The sequence below is a fragment of the Struthio camelus genome, chromosome Z, assembly GCF_040807025.1.
Source record: "Struthio camelus isolate bStrCam1 chromosome Z, bStrCam1.hap1, whole genome shotgun sequence".
Lineage (NCBI taxonomy): Eukaryota > Metazoa > Chordata > Aves > Struthioniformes > Struthionidae > Struthio > Struthio camelus.
Genome location: NC_090982.1, coordinates 88781062 through 88802195, shown reverse-complemented (window position 1 = coordinate 88802195; position 21134 = coordinate 88781062). Strand labels below are relative to the sequence as shown.

Below are 21134 nucleotides of genomic sequence, written 5' to 3'. Positions count from 1 at the left end.
TTTTGGAACTGTTGCAAGGTGGGGATTGATGGCTTTAAGGGGCATCGGGGCTGGGAGGGAATGGCTCAGGCCTAACCCTAAGGGGAACGGCCGGCGGAGCTGTGGGGCGCCAGGGATGCCCACGGGCACCAGGAGACACTCGACATTGCTTGGGATTTTATATCATACCAGGGATCTCCTTCCTTGCTTTCTACATCTACTTGTAAGTAAAGACCCTTAGAAAAATGAAACTCTGGAATTTTAAAGTATGATTTAAAATGCACTTTTGCATCTTCTTTCAGTGGATAGTCAGGTCTCACTTGGCGTAATACAGAATTATATAAAAATGTTAAAATACTTTTAAGTATAATTGTTTTAATAAGAAAAACAGGCATTTTACAGACTCCTTTATCCTGAGACATACTGGCCAACATTTTCAAACTTTAAGTGACCCTAAAATTTGTCCTCTTAGCAAATAGTCTGATTTTCAAAGGTACTCAAAAACCTACGTCTTCTTTGACTGCAGTGAACGTTTCGTTGTGACCTGAAAATGAGGCCACTAATTCAGTCGCCTGAATGTGGGTTTAGAGATGCGAATGTGAAAATCTGGTGAGTGACTGTATTTCCTGTTGCCTGCATTCCTGTTACACTCACTTCTCTTTAAAAATATATATTTTTAAAAATACTACTTTGGGCTTTGATCTTATTCTGTTCACAGTTATTCTGTTCCTGCTAGACGCAGTTATATTCGCTAACCGAGGAGCTGTGTCTGGCTACCTGGGGGTGGGCACGGTCCGCTACGTCCCTGCTCGCGATACAGATGCCCGCCAGGCTGCGGCGGGCACGGGGGCGGCTGTCGGGGTCCTCTGCAGCACCGAACCAAAGTGCAAAAAAAATAAAAAATAATACTGCTTGTTTTTGTATTTTAACTTTAAAACTAAAGGGCCAAACAGTACCCCATAGATGTGAACGAAAGTGTTTCAGTTCATCTAATTTTGACTACGATTCGGCCCAAATTGAATTAAAACACTGAAGTATTCTAAGAGTATTATAAATGCCTAGCTATGATACAGGCCGTATTTTGACCTTCTTCATGTTATTCTGAAAAAAAAAGGAAAGTTCAGTAAATATGAAAACATGCAAGCTGTGGAAATTAGGATCCACACCAAAGACCTTGGAAGCGATGGTAAACTGGAATTCTGAGCAGCTTTTTCAATTGGCCATGGCAATCTACCTATGCTGAACTATTCACAGCAACATATACAAGAGAAGCGAACTCTTTTAAAACTAACATTTCGAATTCTGATCTGAATGGAACAATAAAATTAGGAGATTTAGAGGCGTTTAGTGGAATGCTAAAATATGAAATATCTTAAAACATATTTAGTAGCATATGCATAAATGCAAAATATTCCAACTTTTCTGCTGCATGAATAGCATCCACAGAATCTGGTAAATGCGTCTGCATTGCTAAATACGCTTAAACCCTCTGGTGAGCAGTGACAAGGGTGATCAAAAAGCATCTTTATCTTATGGAAAATATTTTAGTATTTGTTTGTTTGTTTGTTTGTTTTTTAGAATTCTATCTGAAGAATGTTTAACTCAGTTTTGGGCACTTTTTAGACAATGATTTGGCACTTGGAGATTCAGGTTCTTAGGCACAATGCGACAAGGTGAGTTTGGCCAGTCCTTCACCGTGCATCCTGTAGAGCAGCTGGAACTCTGCAGGCAGCTGGTGGGACTCCTGCCACTTGGTCGTAAACTTTGTTCCTTTCTTATCATAGTAATGGTATGGGAGATCTTCCCGGGTGTTGGGATCGAATCCGAACGGCCAGAATCCATACAAGTGAATCTCTTCACATATCGCAGAAGCAAGGGTGTACATGAGAATACCTGTGCTCAGGCGCTTGGGTGACAAATGCTTGTTTTTCCAGTATCTGTGAAAATAATACAGGCATGTTAGTTTAGGGTAGAAACAATACCCACAGGTTTGCTGTAAGAGAAAGAATTACCGCGTGGAGCCCATCCATACGCAAGGCTGATGATCTGAATAAGGTAAGGATTGCTGCTTAGGTCTGTCTGTAATAAATAGGAGTGCAGAATATTCTTTTTGACACTCTGATCAATATTCCCTCTTGTGGCCCCCCTTCAGACTGTGTTTTTGTCTTTTTTTTTTTTTAACCAGGAAAAGTAGTGCCTTACCCAAGAAAGTAAATTCATTAAACACTAGTCACATGTGCATTTGCTAATGAGGTTGACAACATTATCCTTGTATGATTTATTACAGCCTTTTTTGGGCCACTCTGCAGTTATGCCTGTTAGCATCCCTACTTGCTAGCTGAGGAGATCTGCATCAAGCAAAATTCTTCCACAGATGATGTTTTGCTTATGCAGAATCTCATTCAACTCCTCTGCGCTCCTTCTGTCTTTGGGGAAGCACTGGCAGGAGCAGAGTCCAGTGGTGGAATATACCCCTGTGTGTGAGCAATCAAACCAAGGCACAGATGCCATTTACATCTGCAAAGAAATAATTGAACTACTGACTGAAGCAATAACAAAGCTGCATTTCTGCTAAAAGTAAACAGTACCAGGCGCTAACTAGTTAGAGAGTGCATATCAGTTTAGGCATGAATAGAAAAATAAATACAATTGTATTTATATACAGAGATACATACTTGAACAAATTAACTGCAAGAGAAAACACACACCTGTTAACATGTTGCATTATATTTCCTGGCCAAGCCAACTGGACTTTTAGTTGCCCTCTATGCTCAACAAAGAAGTCAACCAGTGTTCTTGTGACTGTTGCTGACGTGTGGAAGAAAAAAGCGGGGATCCAAAGAATGGCCCCATCAAGCTTTTTTAAACTTAAAAAAAAGTTGTTGCGATCCTGAATGGTCAAAAGATTGTTGTAATACTTCTCCAGGATGCTGGGATTGAAGGTTGTAAGATTGGTTTTCCTTCCAACATCTCTTTGGAAAGCCTCAGTTGGAGCAAAATTGCAACGAAAAACAAAATCAGATTTATCTATTTCTTGTCCACACTGACTTCCAGTCAGGATTCCACTATTCCCAACCACGGCGCAAATGTTATAATGCTTATTCAGGATTGGTGACACATCTGGAAGCAGTGATCTGAAGTTATTGCTAATAGAAAAAACATACTTATGGCTGGAATAATCATAATGCATCAGCTGTCCAATCCGAACACTGTTCTTAGTCAAAGAAAAATTTTTTATTACATCAACATGCTGAAGGATTTCTTGCCTAAAATAAAACAGAAAAAGAAAAGAAAACATTTCATTATGGTTCCCCTTTTTCTATGATAGAGACATTATCTTTCAGGCTAGGCCTAAAATTTTAGATGTAGTAAAGTCGTTTCCTGAGAAATGTGGTGGAACGGCTTTAAAATTAATAATAACAGATAGGAATTATGGAGCAGGTTCCTCACCTAATGCTCTACTGATGTTGCTGAACTGTGCTGACTGATGTCAGATAAGGATGTGTCTCGGAATAGTGTCAGGATTATAATATTGAATTCTTTTTGTAAATTGGAGGCGTGTAACTGCACATACTTCCAGTACTCCCCTTTCTGAAGGAGCAGTGCAAAACAGGTTTCTGTTCCTGCTGAACATGGCCAGTGGACATGTTCTCTGCCGGTGCTCTCTGCTGTCATACACCTCACTCCTGGTACTGGACAGTGGGTCTTTGGTAACGATGGGCAGCCTGTTTGCCAAGATGTACGCCAAGCAAAATCAAGCAGTCCAGAATCTTCAGCTGTGTTAACAGTAACATAGCTGATTTCTTAAATACAAGCATTTTGTGCGCTCTCATTAAGAAGCTTTGGATGATAAAAAAAGTGACAGTCACTTCTCCCTTTATGTAAACATAATTCCTTAATGTCTTATTCGGACATTGGAATTTTTAAAAGGGTTATTCGGAATACTTAAAAACAAACAAAACAACCCTGCTCAGGAATTTCCCTAGCAGGGCATAAAATCAGAAAACCAATACCACTTTATTTGCTCCTGTTTATGGAAAACAAACAACCTTCCTTCCAGCTCACATCCTCCAATGTCTAAGCATTAATGGAGTCCCAGTGGGTTCCCTAATTACGGGTTATGGCTAACAGACAAATGCAAAGGCAGATCTTGAGGCATTAGCTAATATCAACAGTGAAGTGACACTAAGATATTTATTAAGGGTTAGATGGTGGTGCCAGGAACCAAGCGATGCTAAGAGGTGGCCACTGCCATATCTCTAAGGCGGCATAACAATGAGGGATGGCAATGAGAAAATGAAAGCAGAGAACAGAGAAACACTTTCCATTGCCACCCACCAGAAAAGTCAGTGCAATGTGCAAATAGGAGGCAGAAGGCAGTGTGCGAGGAGGGCATCTCAGCTGGATCTGGACTTGATGGTCCCCACCTGAACTCTTCTCTCTGCCCACTCTGCCAGCCCGAGTGAGAGCTGGGAAGGCAGAGCTGCACTGCACTTGCTCAGAATTGCTATTAGCTGGGAAGTTTCATTTTGGGCGTGTTTTGCCCTCCATTTCATGGCTGTTACGGTTTGATTTGTTTCAAGTTTTAAAAAACCAGCCATTTATCTTGAAGAAATGACAATTTCACTTGCACTCTGGGAAACTGGGTCACATGCCATTTGGTAAAATAATGCGTGTTGCAGCTTGGTGTCCTGCTCTGAAATAATCAATTCTTCTAAGATAGCTGTTACCATCTTGGGAAATGCTCTGATTCAGCCTTTGTCTCTCACTGCTGGCAAATTACTCAGAGCTCAGAGTATTTAGCTGTCCCTGACTGTATTTTCTTAAATCCCCGGAGGGAAAGGGACAACCTTAGGGAAGGTGAGAGGGGGACGGCCTAGCCAGCGAGTGGGAGCGGTGCCGGGCCGCGGGCTCACCTCTGATGTGCGAACGCTGTCCTGTTGAACGTCCACTTGGAGGGCTTCTCCTGCAGCTCGTGGGTCAGGGAGTTTGTAATGGGCACAAACGAGGGGTCCAGGAACTTCAGGGCGAACTGGGACCTGGGGAGGAGCGCGCACACGCGGACCCACGCCCGCAGACACGCAGACGCAGACCCGCACCCCGTTACCAGCCGGGCCCGGGTCCGCGCCCCGCCGAGCCGGCGGCGACCGCCGGCATCAGCACCGCGGACAGCGCCCGCCGCTCCCCGCCGCTCCGGGCCGGGCCGGGCCGGGCCGAGCCGAGCCGAGCCGAGCCGAGCCGAGCCGGGCCGGGCCGGGCCGAGCCGGGCCGAGCTGAGCCGAGCCGAGTCGGGCCGGGCCGGGCCGGGCCGAGCCGAGCCGAGCCGGGCCGGGCCGAGCTGAGCCGGGCCGGGCCGAGCCGGGCCGAGCTGAGCCGGGCCGAGCCGAGCCGAGCCGAGCCGAGCCGGGCCGAGCCAAGCCGAGCTGAGCCGAGCCGGGCCGGGCCGAGCTGAGCCGGGCCGAGCCGAGCCGGGTCGAGCCGGGCCGGGCCGGGCCGAGCTGAGCCGAGCTGAGCTGAGCTGAGCCGAGCCGGGCCGAGCCAGGCCGGGCCGAGCCGAGCCGGGCCGGGCCGAGCCAAGCCGAGCCAGGCCGGGACGAGCCGAGCCGAGCCGAGCAGGGCCGAGCCAAGCCGAGCCAGGCCGGGACGAGCCGAGCCGGGCCGGGCCGCCGAGCCGAGCCGAATCGAACTGGGCCATGCCGAGCTGAGTCGGGCCGAGCTGAGCCCTGCCGAACCTAGCCGGGCCGGGCAGAACCAAGCCGAGCCGGGCCGAGCGGGGCCATGCAGGGCTGCGCCGTGCCGTGCCGGGCCGGGCCGAGCTTATCCTTGCCGAGCTGAGGCCTGCCGAGCCGACCCTAGTTGCGCCGTGCTGGGCCGTGCCGAGCCGAACCGGGCCGAGCCGGGTGATGTCGGCCTCCCCCCCACCCTCCCCCGCCGCCTTTCCGCCCCGCCGGGGCCGCCAGGTTCCCACGGCCGCGGTCCCCCGGGGGGGGCCGCCCGCTCCCCGCAGGCCGCGGCGGCGCCTCCGCGGGGGGCCGGGGGGAGCCCGGGGGGGGGCAGGGGTGGGGGCAGCGGCGAGCAGCGGCCCCCGGGCCGGCGAGCGGCCGCGGGGCCTTCGCGGGGCTTTCGGCCGTTCGCCAAACGGGGGCAAGCGGGGGAGAGAGGGGAAGGGAAAGGGCGGAGGGGCCGGGCCGGGCCGGGCCGGGGGGATGCGGGCCGAACCGAGCCGGGCCGAGCCGAGGCGGAGGGGCGCGGGCGCCCTTACCTGAATCCCGCGTGGAACATGTACATGCGGGGCCCGCCCGCGCCGGCGGAGCGGGGCGCGCCGAAGATGTTGTCCTTCTTGAGGGAGACGTAGCTGATGAGGGAGAGGATGAGCAGCGCGATGCTGAGCATCACCAGCCCCAGCACGCTGGCCACCCGGACCATCTTGCAGCTCCGCATGCCGGGGACGCGGCCGCCGCGCTGCGCGTGTGCGCGGGCGGGGGCCGCTGCCGGCGCCGGCCCGGGCTCCGCGGGGGGCGGCCGCAGGCGGGCGGCGAGGGGAAGGGGAAGGGGATGGGGAAGGAAGCAGGGGAAGGGAAGGGGGGGCGGGACGGGCCAGCCGCCGCCGAGCGGGCGAGGGCCGCGGCGCGCAGGAAGATGGAGGGACGGCGCGGCGGCGCGAGGAAATGGCAGCCGGGAGCCGGCGTCGCGGCGCCGCCGCTCCGCGAGGTCCCGGCCGACCCGGCTGCCCCCCCTCGACAGCCCCGGGGCATCCCATAGTGCCGCCCCGACAGCCCCGGCTGCCCCCCCCTCCTCCCCGACAGCCCCGGGGCATCCCATGATGCCCCCCCCGGTGCATCCCACGGTGCCGCCCCGAGAGCCCCGGGTGCTCAGGGTCGCCCCCGACATCCGAGGGTGCCCCCCTGACAGCCCCAGGATGTCCCCTGACATCCCGGGGCGTCCCCCCACAAGCCCGGTGCATCCCATGGTGCCCCCACTCCGACAGCCCAGGGTGCCCCCGGCAGCCCTGGGTGCCCAGGGTGTCCCCCGACATCCGAGGGTGCCCCCCGACAGCCCCAGGGTGTCCCCCCACAACCCCGATGCATCCCACGGTGCCGCCCCGAGAGCCCCGGGTGCTCAGGGTGTCCCCCGACATCGCAGTGTGCCCCCTCTGACATCCCTGGGCGTCCCCCATAACCCTGGTGCTTCCCATGGTGCCCCCACCCCGACAGCCCAGGGTGCCCCCGGCAGCCCTGGGTGCCCAGGGTGTCCCCCGACATCCGAGGGTGCCCCCCGACAGCCCCAGGGTGTCCCCCCACAACCCCGATGCATCTCACGGTGCCGCCCCGAGAGCCCTGGGTGCTCAGGGTGTCCCCCGACATCCGAGGGTGCCCCCTCTGACATCCCTGGGCGTCCCCCATAACCCTGGTGCTTCCCATGGTGCCCCCCCCGACAGCCCAGGGTGCCCCCTGGCAGCCCCAGGTGCCACGTATGTCCCCCGACATCCAAGGGTGTCCCCTGACAGCCCTGGGTGCCCCCCCGGACAGCCCCGGGGTGCCTGCAGTGGGTCCCAGCAGTACCAGGTTGCCCTGTGCCGACACCCCAGCAGCCCTGCAATGACCCCCCCCCCAGTCCCGGGGCCACCGTGACCCTCACCACCCCAGGGTGCCGCAGTGAGCCCCCTGCGAGCCCGCTGGTGGGGAGGAGGTGATGTACAGGGAGACTGGCACATCTCCCACAGCCCAGCACTCCACGCATGCAGCCCTGGGGCTGGCTCCTGGCCCTGCTCCTCTGGCTCTGTCCCGGCTTGGCCACCCCTGTGGAGAGGTCCCAGGCACTGGGAAGGGACCTGCGGTTCAGCCCATTCTGGGGGCATGTGAGTGAGACCCTCCTGGCTCCCCAGCACAGGGGTGCGGGGGCCGCTGCAATTCCTCCTGATGGTTCGAGGTAGCAATATGACGCGTAAAGTGCGCTAGAGTCTCCATCACCATCTGCGTTTGAGCAATTTAGAAACATGCTGGCTCAGTAGACCCCTAATTCTTTAAAATCATGTTTTTTAGGCCGTGTTACTACTTAAAAGAACCCTGGCTGTAATTAAGCTGCCCCATAAATCACACAGCAAATTTCATGTGAACTCAAAGGGTGTCTGACTCCTGCAATCTGAAGAATGGCTTTTGTGAGCATGGCTTCTGCATTCTGCAGTACTTTTAGTGTTTCTTCTAGCTACATCTTTTCCCTTATAAAGCTTGCCCCCATAGACAAGTCTGCCTCTGAGCCCTGAGTTCATAGAAGTGTATTATAAATAATAAATACTGTCTTTGTAGCACCATCCTTGCTCTGGGCTATATCCTACAAGCTCTCCATGCATGAAGCTCTCTTTGAAGAGGAGGAACATGAGGAGCTTGCAGGCTGTGTTTTACGTCACAGCGTGGTTCTTCAGCCTTTAGTGGGAGGTCGGCCTGAGTAAGGCCCTGAGGTCTATAGTCATTCCTGTGGGACATATGTAGTTTTAGTGGGGCAAGAAAAGGATGGAAGTGTAGGAAATAATGCTGCTTTGATATACAAGCTAGGCTTTTTCTATGGTCAACTCTTCTCCTGTCTTCCACACAGTGCACAGTGTCCCCAGCTTCAGTGTGCCCATCCAGGCTGCCCAGGATATAGCATCCACAAGTTTTTACCTTCTGATACTTTGGGAATTAATTCTGTAATATTGGACATTAGGTCTTATGCAGTTTCTGACCACGTGTCTTGAGACTAGGTAAAACCCCTTAAGAATAAGATTATATGGCACTTGTCATGCCTTCCTACATTTCTAGCATTGCTCAGGTAGAAGAAAAAAATACCATCCTTTGGTTTTTGTACAAAACTCCGTTACCTCAATGAATGTTAAAAGAGTGAGACCAAAATGTTGCCAATGGGTTATTGGACAAATGTACTGCTTGGCCTCTGCAGCCAGCCCCTGAAGACACCTACAGTGGGATACTGCAGAGCGTACTAGAAGCACATTGCTTGGAGATCAAGTGCAGGCTCTGAGTGGACCGGAGTCTGTTTATCAAAATCAGCTCATAGCATGCAAAGACTGTACAACGTATTTGTGGTCCATGCAACGGCCTGATCTGCAGCCACTGGAAGCAGAAGGAGATGGGATAGGGTATGTAGTTGAACCAGGTGAGGTGGTCCTGCAGAGGCAGGGTTTCCCTGCTTGGACAGGGGGACGTTTGTAATGGCCCGGCCGACACAGTTGTGGCTTTTGCTAGAGGGGGCAATGGGGTCTTGCAGCCGATTCTAGAAATAGCAACACCTCCTCTGACACTGCTGTATAGCAAAGCTTGGGAGGACAGAGTTGGAGGAAAAATGCCAATGGCGTGCCAACCCCATAGTCTTAGACCAATTTTACGCCCTGATCCTGCCCAATCTTTCCATGTAAGTAAGGATTAGGAGGACAATTGAAAGGTGCTTTGGCAAGAAATGCTTAAAAACACTGTGCCGTGCTGCACAAGGCCTCTGTTTTGAGCCCGGAGCTCTGCCCCCAGCCCTCGCGCCGTGCTGGTCCCAGGGCACCGTGCATTCGCACAAGTTGCAGCAGGAAACAAAGGCAGTTTTTGCTTCAGATTCTTCAGAGATAGCAATATGTCAGTAGCCCCTAGAGAGGCTGAAAGTAAATGAATCAGTGCTAGAAAGTGAAGGATATCATCCGCACTGAATGGTGAAAAGGAGTCCTGAACAGTATCTTCATTGATTTTTCTGTAATTGACACAGAATCTCGGTTTGCCTGAGGGCTTCTGTACGAAAGAAGTGGGGAGGCCCAGGTACGAGACGCTTCCTTCCCTAGAACCTGTGAAAATTTCTCCTCAATTAGATGGCTTATTTTTTTTATGTGAACCTTTGAAAGAAGCAGTGGGTTGGTAAGCTAATATTTTCATTATTCACAGAGTGTTTTGCAAGCTGCATTAAAGAAAAGGGGCAGAGAGAGACCTGTCTCATGCCTTAATGTTGCCGACTGCTTTCCATCACCCTTGCAATAGCCATGAAAACCCTGGTGTCCAGGGTAGCTCTGAATTGTTGGCTGTTGATAAATATCTGTTCTTAAGTGAGTGTGTTTGGTAGAAAATACAATAGTAACACATTGTAGGAATTTTGTAGGAATTACTGTTTTGATTAGATTTGAAGCTCTCCAAGGAGGATTCTGCCTTCTGTATGAAATCTGTTCTGTCTGAGGTTTTAGTATCTCTGTTTAAGTGGTGGGATAGACAGCGCTTCCAGACCCGTTAGATCCTGACCAAGCAGGAGAGATCCTTTAGCATACGTTTTTTGAAAAGTATACTTAGGAAATGAGGAAATGTCATTGCCTGCCAAGAGCAATTCTTAAAAACATATGGAGGGGAAAATCACCCGTGACAGAGCTTGGGGAGGGACTGGCTCAGAGAGGTTTTACCTGAGTTTAGACGCTAGGACTGCCCAAATGCAAGATGCACATGATGAAAGCCTGCCCCAGCCCCAGGCTCGTGTCCCCAGGACCTAGGGGTCCTGATAAATCCTGACCGCAGGATTTATGGCACATATCGCCAGGGCGTTGCAGCTCCAGGATGCCTCTAGCCTTCCTGCATCAACCTGTCACCAAGAGTCTGCAAGAAAAATCAGAGCTGGAAGTTAAGGGTATTTTTAACTCACTGCCTGCCTGCACCATTTAAAAATACATCTATGTACTTGTTAACAAATCTTTGAATGCAACTCCCGTGCAGTGTCCATTTCTACGTTAGGGACAGAAGTGAGTTGCTAACACGTTAGACAACATGTATCATCACTTAAAAAGATCCTGTCATAAGCATGGTAAACTGTAGTTCTAGCAGGAGTTTATATTTTCACTAGGGGAAAAAGACACATTTCAGCTGTATATCAGCAATGTGCCAGGTTTGTTAATGCAGAGTCAAATTCCAGTTAAGTCATGTTGCAGTTTGCATATATGTTGGCTGATTAAGATAAATACGGCCAGAGGAACCTCCTCAACCTTAAGCTACCAGATAGTGTTAAATTTGTAACTACTTTTGTTTCAAATAAAATTTTGTTTCACTAGCTCCCATGCATCTTGAGTTAAGAAAGCATCTTTTTTTCCTGGTAAAGACAGGGTGACAGGACTTGCTTTAACCAGCCAACATATTTTCAAAATAAAATTTTGTTCTATCAGCAATATCCAAAGGTGTGCTAGCTAACACCTGCCTTCACGGTGGGCTGGACGGATGTGGATATCCACAGAATCACAGTACAGCTGGGGTTGGCAGGGAGCCCTGGAGATCCCCTGCTCCAGCCCCTGCTCCAGCAGGTCAGCTGGAGCAGCCTGCCCAGGACCAGGACCAGGTCCAGGCAGGTTTGAATATCTCCAAGGATGGAGACACCACAGCCTCTCCAGGCAACCTGCTCCAGTGCTCAATCATCCTCAATCATCAGTAAAAAAGTTTCGTATGTTCAATTTGAATTTCCTCTATTTCAGTTTGTGCCCGTTGCCTCTTGTCCTGTCACTGGGCACCACTGAGAAGAGTCTGGCTCCACCTGCGTCTGGCTCCACCTTCTGCACTCCCCTCATCAGAGGAGAGCCTTCTCTTCCTTCATCATCTTTAGGAACATTAGCTGGTCACTGCCAACCCTAAACTCTTGGTTTTCCAGCATAAAACAGGATATATCACATTGACTGAAGCATTTCAGCACTCACATTTTGTAAATGGAAGCATATTGCTAAGGATGGGGACATCGGACATAAAGGTATCTGGCAGAAAGATCTGACAACTAAAAGAAGAATATCCTCTTTCTGCCATATCATGATGCCAAACAGGCATTTATTTTACAGTGTCTGGACACAAGAAAATGATGCACATTAACCCCATTAAAAGTACAGCGACATCTAATTTTCAACAATAATCTATGTGCTGGGAAGAATCCCTTTTTTATCATGTTCAGTGATAACATGATAATCTGCCACTGTTAATTCAGCAGTTAAACCCCACCTCCCAAGCTCCAGAAAACATGTATTTTTATGTAGCACAAAGCTGATGCGATAATTTTTATGAAAGCCTGACTGACTTAAGAAGCCCAGCAGTCCTGACCTCACCCTGCTTCCACCAGTGCAGCTCTGCTTTCTGCGGAGGAACCGGAGCCCCTCTGACCAGCCAAGGCACAGCCCTGCAGCCACTTGTTCCAGCCTGATTTCTTCCTGCACCGTTGCAGATACCTTGAGCTCTCCTAACCCCTCACCTTTTCTATTTCCCTTATCCCCTCTTGCTGTGCAGAGCTGGTTCCTAAGGAGTTCAGCATTCCATGAGAAGAGCCTAAAATTTTTCCTGGAAAATTCCCAAGAAACTCTTATTTACGTGTTCCCTTTCTGACTGACACTAGTCAGTCTGTGTGGACCACAGCTCTAAAAGAATGTCATTTTGGAAACTATTCTGCCAAATGGCATGAAATAAATTCAGAGTGGGTATCAAAACTGTGATCTGGGTTTTGGTAGAGAAATGACCCATATGGCCTGAGCTCAGGGATCCATTCCTGGAGACCAGCCGCCACCACCGATGGCCACCACTTCATCTGCTTCACCCCATGCCATGTTACACCGAGCAGCCTCTGGGCAAGTGAGCTCACTTCCTCCCAGTGGAGGAAGACTCTCCATCGAGTCCACCACTCTCATGCCTCCCTTCACAGAAGGTTATGTGCTTGCAAAAGGTGAGGGGACTCCGAGAAGCTTGGGGTGGCAATGTTGTGTCCATGCTCCATCTGCTCCCTGCAAGGCTCCCAGCGCCTAACGGAGACAGGGATGATCATCTGTGGAAACACCTAACGCTAAATCCAGTGGATCCATGGTGCATTCTCCAATGGCTCTTTCAGAAAAGGGGAAGCTCCCAGGTAGCAGCCGTAGCCACAGACAGATCATGGCCCTATCCAGTGCACGCCCAGCTCTGCAGACTGGGTTGAGGATGGGTGTGCACATACAAGTGAACACTGTCTATACAAGCATGAGATTTGGCTTGTAATTATCATTGTAACATCTGATGGCTTGGATAGATCTTCAGTTTCATTTGTAAGAAATAAAGAATTTGTGCTCTTTCCAACAGGCCTGATATAGTCCACATGCTTTGACCCTGATGAACAAGCTCTGAATTTCATTCCAGCTGATAGGTGCCTTAAAAGCACTGGGTGGAATATTCCTCCAGACCAGTTTCAAATAATGAAAGAAAAATTGCTTCAGCAAAGCACAACCCAGCCATGACTTAACTCCCTATTCACTAATGAAGACAGCAGCCTGAGCAGAGGCAGGCAATACTCTGACCACCTGCGGCCTTCCTGGGTGCTTAGATCTGACATGACCTATACAGTCACAGGGCTGCCAGGGCAATTTATTGTAATGAAAAATGGAGTTTATGCTCACCATTTTGCTACAGCCTCAGCCCTGCGCTGCTGAAAGCAGTAGGTGTTTTTCCACTGGCCTTAGTGGGGAAGGGACTGGGGCTTACCATAATTGCAGAGTTGCATTAGTGTCATGTTCAGAGCGAAGCAGCTACAGGGGAACAGCGGTGCTGGGGAAGGGAGCGATATCGGGCCCCCAAGGGTTGTGGCTGTCATCAGCACTGGGCGGCTCAGCTCTTGGGTCAGCAAGCCAGGTAGAAAAACACAAGGATTTTCCTTAGGCCTTGGACGGTCCTCGAGGTGGGAGCACACCTTCAGGGGCAAGGATGGTTTAAATAGGTGCTTGGCTACTGTGAGAGGAATGGATATCGTGAGAGTGCATGGAGGTGGAAGAAGCTGCACAGAACAAGTGCTGTATCAGTGCACGGGGAAGAGGTCTGTGCATGGGGTTGGAGCTGGGAGGCGTTTTGGCTGGGAGGCGAGGTTTGGTGCATACAGGAGGAGGACTGACTTGGAGACCTTGAGAAAATGGTTGCTTGATCTCTTTGTGTCTCCAGCACCCAGTGGCAAAACTGGATAACAGCATAAATAACAGACAACCCTGCTGAGCTGGTCGTACTTGAGGAGCCCCTTCTCCACACCCTGTGACACTGTGGGCACTGGAGCAAAAATCTGAGATGATCATCATGAAGCATTTACTTTCACACGATTTCTAATACATATGTAGGCCTATGTGGGTTTGCCATGAACAAAACTTGCCCCATTGCAAGTAAGGAAATAACATACAAGAGGTGCATACAACAGGATTTTTACTGATGCTAGAAAAGATTGTTGATGGGAAGGGCTTCAAATAGAGCTGAGACAGGGACAAGTATTCAGCCAGAGAAAAAGAAAGGCAACAGCTTATCAATGGAGGGAAAACATGGGCACGCTACATAAAAGAAACCAGATGCATTGGTTGGCTTTGAAGCTCTGTAGAAGAAACACCCAATGGATTGAGTGTTCACTTAGGAAAGGTTCCCATGTTTTGACTTATTCATAAAGAAGGGGACTTGGTCTTTTTAACTCTACAGGAAAGTTGTACTTTGAAGATTTGCACCTGCAGAAATGAACCTCTTCATTGCTAGCTTTTTTGTGTTTTCCCCTGCTTTGAAGCTCATGTTTCCAGGCAGTAAAGGGGTCCTGGACTGACTGACTGCACCCAAAATAGTTTTAAAATGTTGTTAAAAACAGTGAGTTGTTAGCCTGCTGGTGTGTGAAGCTCTATGCATTTATTATCAGAAGCATTCTCATTCCTCAGCCTTGTTTAGCTTTCACTGCTGCTTTGCAACATCTCTGCTTTTACTGAAAATACATTCCCCCAGGGAAGAAGGTAAAGAAAGATCCACCTGCTACTCTGATAATGGCATTTTATTAATACAGGACCCACTCCTGAAGTCCTTCAGTCTTAAAACAGTTGCATGAGCCAACATAGATAAAGGCTAGCTACAAACAGAGCTAAAATGTTTGGCTCACTGCGAACAAAATAGCACCAGGCAGTTGCTGTCAAAGGCCTAATCCTCACCCCAGCAATGTCACTGAGAGCTGTGCTGGTGGCAGGACACAGTCAGAGGTAACTATTCTGCCATGCAGAGCATGGTGGCATCTCAAGAGCTTTGCCATCTCTACCAGGCTGGGAGGGCCCTCCAAAGACCATAGACCATGACAGCAGGAGAGAAAACGTGAGTAAGAAAGTGCTATTTGTTGACTATGTAAGCACTGGGACACTTTGAAGGAGGGAGCTAGGCAGGCATGGACAACCTCCTGTCTGTGGAAGACTGTTGTTAGATCCACCCTTCCTTTCCTGCCAGTTCCCAGTCCTCTTTCAGTCCCCTCTGACCAAGTGCAGGAGCACCCAGAGGGTTCCTCATCCACCCAGTGCAGACAGTTGGCCTTGGCCATGGCCCTTGAGGGCTGTGACAGGCTTGATGGGTTGTGATGGGGTTGGAGGGCTGTGACAGGCCCTGATGGGCTGTGATGAGCTGTAATAGGTTGGGATGGGCTGTGATGGGGTCTGAGGGTTGTTAGGATGTGAGGGGTGACAGCCCTCGTTTTCTGCCCTGGGAACCAAACCTGGAGTCCCTCATGAGAACCGGGAGCTGGGGGCTCCGTGTGGAGCTGCTGCTCAGCTTCGCATGGCCACACACAGAGGGATGGGCTGCAGCGTCGCCGTGCCGGAGTGGCTCAGGTTTCCCTGAGTCACTCTCTTGAACATGGGCCCCGAATTTCCTGCTGATGCAGCTCTTTGGGTATCTAAATGCTTTGTTGAATGTCTGCCCAAGTGTGTGTAAGTGCTTTCAGGTTAGGTGGCTGCTGAATTGGGTTTCCTTAGATAATAATTTTGAACATAAGTACCTAAAGTCTTCTTCAGGCCTTTTTTAAGTGCCTGAGTTACCTTGTTTTAAAAATCTGGCTCTATATCCTTATACCTGTGGTCAGAACAGTCCCAGGTATACATTTATTTTAATTATATTTGCAAAACACTTGCTAGAGATAAAGGGCAGGCATTGCTTTCTGACTTTAGCACATATAATGTTTTCTATTAGCCTTTAACTTTTGCTTTCCTTGCAGTCCCGAGGAGCCTACCCGTCTAGCCCCGCAGAGCGCCCTGGCTAAGGGCAGGCCCAGCAGCGTTTGCTGCTGCACTGATACCCTACGTGAACACCATCCAATGTCTTGGCAGTAAGGAAAGTCACAAGAAATGAATGATTCTGGTGTGCCAGTAAAACGAGAGCACTGTGCATGCAATTATCTCTTCCACTCACTTCTGATATCAATGCAAGACAAAGGTTAATTAAGCAGGGCTTTACGAGCAGTAGGAAGGCTTAGGAGGTGAGAGTTATACGTAGAAGTAAAACCACTGCAATGGGAAGAAATACAAACGCTCAGGGCACATGAACAAAAATGCTGCTGGCATTTAGACCGGCCAGTGCATACTCCGGACTCTCTAGCAGCAGAGCCCAGCTCCTACTGGTCACCAGCTTTCCTGGAGGGGCCATGGAGAGGCAATAACAGCTAAGGGACTCTCTTGAAGCCTTTTAGTTCCTGGAGGGACGGTGCAAGCGGGGCTTGCTCTGGGTGTTTCTGCAACACATTAACATGGCCCAGCACCAGCTTCTCTTATTTTTCAAATGCAATTAGGTTAAGTCATTTTTGTTCTGGAATTCCCTATTGGAGATTATTTCTGCTGTTTCTTGTGACGCTAATCCTGCAGCTCGCATGTGGAGATGGGGCTTACTGCCTTTGGGGCAGGACAGTTTTGGGAGCAGACCTTGCACGGGTTGAGCTCCTCCGCAGGTTTTCCCTGAGCTCCTTGGCCACGAGCTCTGTCCATTGCTCCAGGAGCAGCACCTCTGGAGCTTCCCCTCCAAGGAACTCCCGGGAATGCATGAGGCACAACATGGGCCCAGGGAAAGTGCTCATGATTGTTATTCAGACCTCACGTAGGTAAACCTTCACGAATTTAATAAAAACTTCAGGATTTAAGCTAGTTATTTATTTTACCTTAAATATTTCATTATTTTTTGTAAAGATCCCTCCAAGCCAGTTGTGGCATTGCATTAAAAGCTTACCATGCTAATTACTGCTCCATGCAGTAATTACCCCCCAAGATCCCAGAGCAAACCACATGAGTTGTCCCCATGCCAGAGACCTATCTTGGGACAGAAGGAAGATCCTGAGAGCCCAGCTGGCCCTGCAGGGTCTTTGCTGCACTGTGAAAAGCGCTTGGGTTGCTGTGCTGATGATACGTATAAGTGGAGGCACCCGTCAGCCTGACACGTGGGCACGGCCCTCAAAGTGCACTTGAGATGGTCCGCGTTGTCCTGACCTTACCAAGGACAAACATTTCTGCTACAGAAATACTACTGAAAGAGCTAAAGCTGGAAAGAGTGAAGGAGCGATTAGTAGTGTGCATGCAGCTGAGCTTCCCACAGATTACTTGTATTTAAACCTAATCCTTTGCATTGAAAAAAAATCCCAAATCTCTTCTTTTTTTTATAGAGTGATTATCATAGACTCCTGAATGATTGTGTAAAAATTAATCTTGGGGGATGAGGTCAGTTTGAGAGCTGCAATGTGGTGCTGGCCAGACATTTACAGAGCTGGTAAACAAACCTCTCCAAAAGCCGTGGCGTTAAGCTCATGTCGGACTTGCTTCTTTCCACTGTGCTGTTGATGCTGCTGTTGATGCTTTGACTGGGCACAGCGGAGAAGCTGTTTCATGGGGTGGGATGGGGCTTCCTCCCTACTGCCAGGTTTCAGGAAGGGTTTTTGGACTGTTCCCAAAGCAAGGCTGTAACGGGAGGCTGACGGGCTCCTGCAACGAGGAGTGTGCAAAGAAATCAGCAAAGTGCCCTGAGGTGTTGCCTGGGGGCTGCAGGGGTGAGGGCATGCAGGGGGAGAAGGAAAGCTATGCAGTGTCAAAGCGACAACTTCTCATCGGCCTCATCCCCTTGTAGGGCTGCTTGCTGCTGGAAACATCTGAGAAGTGACTTCAGCCTTGTCCACACGGTCAGAGGAGCCTCCAGACCTGCCCGCCTCCCCCAGACACCTCGTGGCTGCTGCAGGCCTCTCCGTCCTCTTCTGCCACTTTCCAGGCCAAACTATGTGGTCATTCTTAGGGCTCTGGTTCAAAAAGGTGCTTAAGGATAACATTAGGCATGTGCGCTGTGCTGCTGACAAGAGTGATGGATTTGTAGCTATTCTGAAATGATCCATGAATATTGCATGTGGATCCACTTATTGGATGCTTTGGTCTAGTTTAATGGGGGGCTGTCAGGAAATGCAAGCAAGGAAGAATAGTCCAAGATAAGCCCTTTTTTTGCCAGCGCTGGAGGGCTGTTAAGAGACCGTGAACAGCAGGATAGGGGAAGGGACCGCACGACCAGAGCACTACCACCCTTTGCGGTGCAGCCTGCAGGACATGTTGGCAGGCGTGGGCACTGCTAGTTGTAACAAAACCTTTTTTCCCCACTGGTGCTTGGTGCCTAACCTTGAAGCGATGCCCCCGCCTGTTTTGAGAGGGCTCCTGACTCACTGCACACGGCTTACCTGGACCAAAGCCACAAAGTCTGGCCAGTCACTCTCGACCCAGAATTGCTGCAGATTTCTACAGAGGCAGGGTTTTATCTGAGCGCCTTAATTCAGTTTGGTCCACCTTCCTTGGTGTGTACAAGGTACCTACAGGAGGAGAACAAGCAAGATTTTAACTGCACACATGAAAGCCACTCAAACTGGGTTTTCTCCCATATTTACTACGTGACATTTAGTCAGCAGCTGGAGATTATGCTTTGTTCTAATTTTATGCATTAATCAACAAGAGATGGGAACATTTTATTTTTACGTAAACGGTCACAATTCCCTCCTCATTTACACCTGTGCAGCTCCCTGATCTCAAGCAGATCAGCCAGGCATAACTGAGAGCAGAACCTGGCCCACTTAATTGAGATGACTGCTGCTAAAGGCGGAACAATGGAAAATAATTAACCCCGTGCAAAAATATATAATGCTGAAAAGGAGAAATACATAATGTAGGCATCAGGAGGCTGTTATGCAATATTAATTGCAGGCAGCATGTCAGAGCAGCACGACATGCTGAAAGTCTCACCGCTCAATACAAAGCCGCTGCAGAGGGGCAGTTTCGGGCTTGATGTGGAACGCAGAGCCCGAAGGGACGTGTCCACACGGCCAGCGGCAGCGGAGGCCGGCCGGGGTGTCCGGGCTCCGCTGGAGACGAGCTCGGGACCCAGGCTGCATCCCGCAGCATGAGGCATTTGCTGCTCGTTGGATGCTGGTTGGGGACGAGCGCGCTGCCTCGGCTGGCTGAGGTTCAGCCAATTTCATTAATTAAAGTTGTAATTGTGCTAAGGGAGCGCTGACCTCCTAGGAAGACCCCTGCCCTTCTCTGCACAGAAAATTGGATTATTCCTACCAGTGCTGATTGCTGGTGCCTTCTTTGCTGCTAAAATATTCTCTCTACTTCCTAATCAAATGGCTTTAAAAGGCCAAACACGGAACTTCCAACAGCAACAGCCAATGCACCTATTTATTCAAACAGGCGCAAGAAATAGCAACACAATTTCTAGAGAAGGCCATAAATGAAGGTAAACAGAAGGTCTGCTTGTCTTTGATGATGCTTGCAGAGTTTGACACTGGGTTTAACAGCTCCATCAGTGCTTTCTGTGCCAGCAGGTGGAGGGAGGTGATCCTGCCCCTCTACTCAGCCCTGGTGAGGCCTCACCTGGAGTACTGTGTCCACTTCTGGGCTCCCCAGGACAAGAGAGACATGGCACTCCTGGAGAGAGTCCAGCGGAGGGCTACCAAGATGATTAGAGGGCTGGAGCATCTCTCCTGTGAAGAAAGACTGCAAGAGCTGGGCCTGTTCAGCCTGGAGAAGAGAAGATTGAGAGGGGATCTCATCAACGTGTACAAGTATCTGAAGGGGGAGTGTCAAGAGGATGAGGCCAGTCTCTTCTCCATGGTGCCCAGCAACAGGACAAGAGGCAATGGGCAGAAACTGAACCACAGGAAGTTCCATCTGAACCTGAGAAAAAACTTCTTCACTGTGAGGGTGACAGAGCATTGGAACAGGTTGCCCAGAGAGGTAGTGGAGTCTCCTTCGCTGGAGATATTCAAAACCCGTCTGGATGTGATCCTGGGCAATTTGCTCTAGAGGACCCTGCTGGAGCAGGGAGGTTGGACTAGATGATCTCCAGAGGTCCCTTCCAACCTAAATGATTCTGTGATTCTGTGATTCTTTTAAACGCAAAAGCATTGTTTAGGACCCATGGGCACAGCGCGCATTGGCATGTGGGGAGGGGACTCACCACCCACAGAGCACCTGGGCCAACCGTCACGTTGGACCTGAGGAAGCAAACCTGAACTGCGCCGTCACCTGAGCTGACTCTGCTTAGTTCACTCAGGGGCTAGTCTGCATGGTGGACACTTGCATGGTGTGAGGCTGCTGCCGAGCTCCTAACACCTTCAGTCTTCAATCTAGTCTGTGTGCTAGTAGACGCAAACAAAGGATCAAGAAATAATCCATCGGCCTAGGCCATGTCATTGTAAAGTCTGCCTATGGCCACTACCCGGCTACCTATAAAAGAGCCATCGCCGAGAGTAGGTGTGTGACAACGATGACATGTGTGTGCCGGTGGAGGAGCGAAGGAAGAAGAAGAGGTCATTGGAGCTGAAATCACTCCCTTCATCACAGAGAGCTTGGTGGCCCACATAGAGCTCGAAGGAGCCGAGTGGCCTTGCTCAAGGCCTCACCGGGAAGCCGTGGGCGGTGGATGGAAGAGACACATGCGCTCCTGCCCCCGTCCCGTTCGGGACACTGGACCGGGAGTTACCATGCGAGAAAATGTCCGTACGTAAGACCATACAATCCTAGGATAGGGAAAAAGGTGCACCATCACGTGTGGCCTAAGTCCACAAGTTGTGGTCCCTGAACCGGGGTCTGGCATGCCTTCGGGGTGGGACCAGCTATTACTTAGGGTCACCGCACCGGGGCCTGTCACACCCGCCAGGGGTGGCCAAATGAATTCACAGTAGCAATACTGGAGAGCCCAGCGCTGCAGTGCTGCCTTTCGGGCATCTTTCCTTTTATTTCTCTATATATTTTGTGTTTCTGTTCATTTCCAGAAGATTTACTACTGTATGTACGTACATATGATCCATCTATTCCATTCCTTGTAAATATTGGTGTACACATACATATAATAGTTACACTGTTCATGTTT

The 21134-nt window shown here is 50.3% G+C and overlaps 1 protein-coding gene across 1 annotated transcript; it reads right to left on the bottom strand.

The window, feature by feature from the left end:
• Positions 1 to 346: 346 nt before the first annotated feature.
• Positions 347 to 6464, bottom strand: LOC138064700 (alpha-N-acetylneuraminate alpha-2,8-sialyltransferase ST8SIA3). The gene is made up of 4 exons (XM_068928499.1): positions 6242 to 6464; positions 4896 to 5018; positions 2688 to 3245; positions 347 to 1916 (listed from the first exon to the last, which is right to left on the bottom strand). The coding sequence occupies exons 1-4, from the start codon at positions 6418 to 6420 to the stop codon at positions 1634 to 1636; spliced, it is 1143 nt and encodes a 380-aa protein (XP_068784600.1). The 5' UTR covers positions 6421 to 6464; the 3' UTR covers positions 347 to 1633.
• Between the last annotated feature and the right edge of the window lie 14670 nt (positions 6465 to 21134).

What these genes read in the sequence shown, in the direction of transcription:
- LOC138064700 (XM_068928499.1), bottom strand. Translation starts at nt 6,420, where the DNA reads ATGCGGAGCTGCAAGATGGTCCGGGTGGCCAGCGTGCTGGGGCTGGTG. An exon ending in ATGTTCCACGCGGGATTCAG is followed by an intron (nt 5,019 to 6,241) that starts GTAAGGGCGCCC and finishes GCTCCTCCCCAG; the next exon opens with GTCCCAGTTCGCCCTGAAGT. An exon ending in ACAGCGTTCGCACATCAGAG is followed by an intron (nt 3,246 to 4,895) that starts GTGAGCCCGCGG and finishes GTTTTATTTTAG; the next exon opens with GCAAGAAATCCTTCAGCATG.